The 5855-nt window shown below is 51.8% G+C and overlaps 1 protein-coding gene across 1 annotated transcript; it reads left to right on the plus strand.

The window, feature by feature from the left end:
• The first annotated feature begins 708 nt into the window (after positions 1–708).
• On the plus strand, positions 709–2258 carry LOC141917268 (olfactory receptor 14A16-like). Its single transcript, XM_074810371.1, has 3 exons — positions 709–1610; positions 1904–2120; positions 2220–2258. Exons 1-3 carry the CDS (start codon positions 709–711, stop codon positions 2256–2258), a joined length of 1158 nt encoding a protein of 385 aa, XP_074666472.1.
• The last annotated feature ends 3597 nt before the right edge of the window (positions 2259–5855 follow it).

Here is a 5855-nt window from a genome sequence, read left to right on the forward strand (position 1 = left end):
GCTGCCCATGGGCTGGGGATAAAGCTGGGTCCTTTTGCCAGACACCCCATCTTCAAGGAACTAAAAAGCTCAGAGACCTTTACTGGGGAGGGGAGTTTTCAGCTGGATTCTTCTGCTCTCAGCAGCATTCAATTTCCTGTCAAGGGAACAGCTGGGTGTGACCCTCCTCCAGATTCCAGAGGTGCAAGCACAGGGCAGCTGAGAGAAAGTCTGATGGACAGCCTGGCTCTCCTCACTCTGCACTAAGGCTCTGCCCGTTTGCACCCCTGGACTCTCAACGGAGCACTTGTAGTGTAACAGAAATGTCCAGGCTGTCTGCCTTCAGAACGCACTCCTCAGGTAGGACAGGGCAACAGGAGCAAAAGCAAGAAGAGCAAAGCCCCACAGCTCTGCTCTGCAGCCGGGGGCCCTGGGAGGGACAAGGCTGAAATCTCTTTGATTTCAGGATTGGAGTTAAGCAGTGATCACTGCGGGTTCCTCTCTGCCTGTTGGGGCACCACAGGACTGACTCCTGCAGAGCCCACAGCAGAATCCCTTGCTCCCCACTGCCCCCTCAGCCAGCAAACACCAGAGCTCCAGTGCAGGAGCTGCATGAAGGTCTTTCTGGAAGGACAGAGCTGGTGGGGGTGGGGGTTCTGCAGAAATGGAGGAAGTGTTGCACAATAAAGGCAGTCCTAACCCTGAACTTCATTTGGAAGGAGGAAGCAAATGTCCAACAGAAGCTTGGTGACTGGATTTCTCCTCCTGACATTCACAAACACATGGGAGCTGCAGCTCTTGCACTTCTGGCTCTTCCTGGGCATCTACCTGGCTGCCCTCCTGGGCAACGGCCTCATCGTCACCGCCATCGCCTGTGACCACCACCTGCACACCCCCATGTACTTTTTCCTCCTCAACCTCTCCCTCCTCGACCTGGGCTCCATCTCCACCACTCTCCCCAAAGCCATGGCCAATTCCCTCTGGGACAACAGGGACATCTCCTACTTGGGATGTGGTGCACAGGTCTTTTTCTTTCTCTTCTGTTTTGGAGCAGAGTTTTCTCTCCTCACCATCATGTCCTACGACCGTTATGTTGCCATCTGCAAACCCCTGCACTACGGGACCCTCCTGAGCAGCAGAGCTTGTGTCCACATGGCAGCAGCTGCTTGGGGCGGTGGGTTGTGCAATTCTCTCCTGCACACAGTCAACACATTTTCTCTACCTCTTTGCCAAGGCAACACCCTGGACCAGCTCTTCTGTGAAATCCCTCAGATCCTCAAGCTCTCCTGCTCAAACTCTTACCTCAGGGAAGTTGGGCTTATCGTAGTTAGTGCCTCTTTATTTTTTGGATGTTTTGTTTTCATTGTGGTGTCCTATGTGCAGATCTTCAGGGCTGTGCTGAGGATCCCCTCTGAGGATGGACGGCACAAAGCCTTTTCCACGTGCCTCCCTCACCTGGCTGTGGTCTTCCTGTTTGTCAGTACTATCATGGTTTCCTACCTGAAGCCCCCCTCCATCTCCTCCCCAAGTCTGGACATTGTTGTTTCATTTCTGTACTCGGTGGTGCCTCCAGCAGTGAACCCCCTCATCTACAGCATGAGGAACCAGGATATCAAGGATGCCCTGAAGAGGTTATTATGAATACACTTTATTGCAGCATTTATAATGTGCCTATGACACTCATGTAACTCCCATGAATTCGGTAAAATCCTATATTTTCTTCTACTGTTTCTTTACTTTGTAGATGTTTGTATTTGTTTGTTAAATGTAATATTAATTATAGTTATCTATTATTCATATAACTTCTTATGTTTTGAACCATTTTATTTTCTGTCTGGTTAGCCTAATGTACAGAAGGATTCAGGCTCTTTGCATAGCTGAAGAAGACAAAACTTAATCTTTTGTCTTTACTCCCATCTCTTAGATGTCCTCTGGAGCTAGGGGCCCAGCCCCAGCAGGCAGAATGGATTCAGGAGCCAAGGGCCCAGCTGCCACATGGAGGAGCAGCCTCAGCGCCCATCGGGGCTGTCCCTCACTGCCTCAGCAGGCACTGCCTCTCTGCTGCCTGTGAGCTGGGGCTGTTTCCCTCTTGGGAGGCCATGAGCCATGGACAAGGACAGCAGCAGGATGTGGTCTTTTCAGTGCTGGTTTCTCCTCACTTCCACAGTCCTGCTGTGCCCTTGCATTTTTGTCACCCCCAAGCTCTTGTGTAGCTTTTTACACTCCCATTGTGTCCACAGTGGCACACCTGTGGCTGCAGGCAGGAGCAGGCCTTGTGAACCACAGTGTCAAAGCTGGCCTCCATGCCAGCACCACCTTTGTCTTTTGTGCAATTCGATACACCCCATTGTCCTGCCCAGACCCATCCTTGGCCCTTGAGCCATTCAGGGATATATGGAAAGGGCCTCAGAAGCAGGGAACCCCGTCTGACTGGCTCTGCTCCCCACCCCCACCAGTGTGGTCAGTGCAGGGTCACCCCATGTCCCCAGGACACCACAGACCCATTGCTCTGCAGAACATCACACCACCTTGTAGTCCTGCAGGGAGCACAGGGAGGAAGTCAGGAGTGGCTGGGCAGGCCAGTACAGACACACTTATGTGGGGAAAGTGGGAATGAAATACAAACCCCGGGGTTGAGATAAGGAAAGTTTTAATACAACAGTGTAACAACAACAAACCGAACAACAATAACAATGACAATAACAGTAATAACAATGAACAGAACAAGAGATATACCGCACAGATACAGCAGTGAGGGGACCGACCAGACAAAAGCTGTTTCTGGTCTTCCCGCGCTTTGGCGCCCGGACCTGATGTCAGCATGGTATCGAATAACCCGGCTAGAGCTCCCTCCCCACTGCTGGGGAAACTTAACCCTATCCTAGCTGAACCAGGACATAATCCACCCCTTTATTCTATACCATCTGCGTCATGTTCAGCTGCCATGTAGTAATTAACAGTAACCAAAAAAAAAATCAGCAAAAAGCACAATATAATTCACGGTATGTTCTCACCCAAAATCACGTCCCCTTGTGGTACACATCGGACCTCTCCATCCTCTGCATCACCCACCAGGTGCTCCCAGGTCCTTGAGCAAAAGCAATCCCCTGGATGGGTTTGCCTTTGTCTGGTGCAGGACTAACCCAGACCATTTTTCCAGGAACATGCCTCATGCGCACCACAGGGACTTTATCCCCGTCTACAACACGTGGAAGTTTTGACTGAGCTGGGCCAGCTTGATTGCCAGATCCTCTTGTGTTGACTAACCAAGTGGCCTTTGTCAGATGTGTGTCCCAGTGTTTGAAGGTTCCACCCCCCATTGCTTTCAGTGTAGTTTTTAACAGTCCATTGTAGCGCTCGATCTTCCCAGAGGCTGGTGCGTGGTAGGGGATGTGGTAGACCCACTCGATGCCGTGTTCTTCTGCCCAGGCATCTATGAGGTTATTTCGGAAGTGAGTCCCGTTGTCTGACTCCATCCTCTCTGGGGTGCCGTGTCGCCACAGGACTCGCTCTTCAAGGCCCAGGATGGTGTTCCGGGCGGTGACATGGGACACTGGATAAGTTTCCAGCCACCCAGTGGTTGCTTCCACCATTGTGAGCACGTGGCGCTTGCCTTGGCAGGTCTGTGGCAGTGTGATGTAGTCGATCTGCCAGGCCTCTCCATATTTATATTTCAGCCATCGATCTTCATTCCGCTGGGGCTTCACCTGCTTGGCTTGTTTGATCGCAGCACACGTCTCACATCCATGGATGATCTCTGCGATGGTGTCAATGGTGAGGTCCACCCCTCGATCTCGAGCCCACCTGTATGTTGCATCTCTGCCTTGGTGGCCTGAGGTCTCATGGGCCCACTGGGCTATGAACAGTTCACCTTTATGCTGCCAGTCCAAGTCAACCTGAGCCACTTCGATTTTAGCAGCCTGGTCTGCCTGCTGGTTGTGTTGATGTTCATCAGTGGCCGGACTCCTGGGTATATGGGCGTCCACATGGCGCACCTTCACAATGAGGTTCTCCACCCGGGCTGCAATATCCTGCCATACTTCAGCGGCCCAGATGGGTTGACGCTTGTGTTGCCAGTTGTTCTGTTTCCATTTCTGCAACCACTTCCATGGGGCATTTGCCACCACCTATGAGTCAGTGTAGAGATAGAGCCTCGGCCACTTTTCTCGCTCAGCAATATCCAAAGCCAGTTGGGTGGCTTTCACCTCTGCGAACTGGCTCGATTCACCTTGTCCCTCAGCAGCTTCAGTGCCTCGTCCTGTGGGACTCCACACAGCAGCCTTCCATTGTCGATACTTTCCCACAATGTGACAAGACCCATCAGTGAACAGGGCATATCGCTTCTCCTCCTCTGGCAGCTCATTATATGGTGGGGCCTCCTCAGCATGTTTCACCTCCTGTTCTGGTGACATCCCAGAATCTTTGCTCTCTGGCCAGTTTGTGATCACCTCCACTATTCCTGGGTGGTTGGGGTTCACTATTCGAGCCTGTTGTGTTATCAACGCAACCCATTTACTCCACGTGGCATCTGTTGCATGATGTGTGGAGGAAGCCTTTCCTTTGAACATCCATCCCAGCACCAGCAGTCGGGGTGTCAGGAGGAGCTGTGTCTCAGTGCTGACCACTTCTGAGGCAGCCCAAACTCCTTCATACGCTACCAGTATCTCTTTCTCAGTTGGTGTATAATTATCTTCAGAGCCTTTTTATCCCCGTCTCCAAAAGCCTAGAGGTCAGCCTCGGGTTTCCCCAGGTGCTCTCTGCCAGAGGCTCCAGGTAGGGCCATTCTACCTGGCTGCAGTGTAGAGCACGTTCTTAATCTCCTGCCCGGTCCGGACTGGCCCGAGGGCTACTGCCTGGGCAATCTCCCGCTTAATTTGTTCAAAGGTTTGTTGTTGCTCAGGGGCCCATTTAAAATCGTTCTTCTTGTGGGTTACGTGGTAGAGAGGGCTCACAATCAGGCTGTAGTTTGGGATGTGCATCCTCCAGAACCCCATAGCGCCCAGGAAAGACTGAGTCTCCTTTTTAGTGGTTGGTGGGGCCATGGCTGTTATCTTGTTTATCACCTCCATTGGGATGCGACGACACCCATCTTGCCATTTTATTCCTAGGAATTGAACCTCCCTTCCAGGCCCCTTAACTTTCTTTCGCTTAATTGCAAAACCAGCCTTCAGGAGGATTTCAATTCTCTTCTTTCCTTTCTCAAAGACTTCCTCAGCTGTGTTCCCCCATACAATGATATCATCAATGAACTGCAGGTGTTCTGGAGCCCCACCTTTCTCCATTGCAGTATGGACCAGTCTATGGCAAATGGTGGAGCTGTGGTTCCACCCCTGGGGCAATCGATCCCAGGTGTACTGGATACCCCTCCAAGTGAACGCAAACTGTGGCCTGCACTCTGGTGCTATTGGGATGGAGAAGAACGTGTTAGCAATGTCAGTCATGGCGTACCACTTGTCTGCCTTCGACTCCAGCTCATACTGGAGCTCTAGCATGTCCGGCACTGCAGCACTCATCGCTGGCATAATTTCATTCACGCTACGGCAGTCCACGGTTAGTCTCCATTCGCCATTAGACTTTCTCACTGATCATATAGGGCTGTTGAAGGGTGAATGAGTCTTGCTGATCACCTTCTGGCTTTCTAGTTGTCAGATCAGCTGATGGATGGGGACAAGGGAATCTCGGTTGGTACGGTACTGCCGCTGGTGCACCGTTTTGGTAGCAATTGGCACTCGCTGCTCTTCAACCTTAAGCAACCCCACCACTGAGGGGTCCTCTGAGAGGCCGGGTAAGGTGGACAATTGTTCAACCTCCTCCAGGGCATCTATACCAAAGGCCCACCGGTACCCTTTTGGGTCTTTAAAGTAGCCTCTCCTGAG

This window comes from Strix aluco, chromosome 36 (genome assembly GCF_031877795.1).
Source record: "Strix aluco isolate bStrAlu1 chromosome 36, bStrAlu1.hap1, whole genome shotgun sequence".
In the NCBI taxonomy this organism is placed as follows: domain Eukaryota; kingdom Metazoa; phylum Chordata; class Aves; order Strigiformes; family Strigidae; genus Strix; species Strix aluco.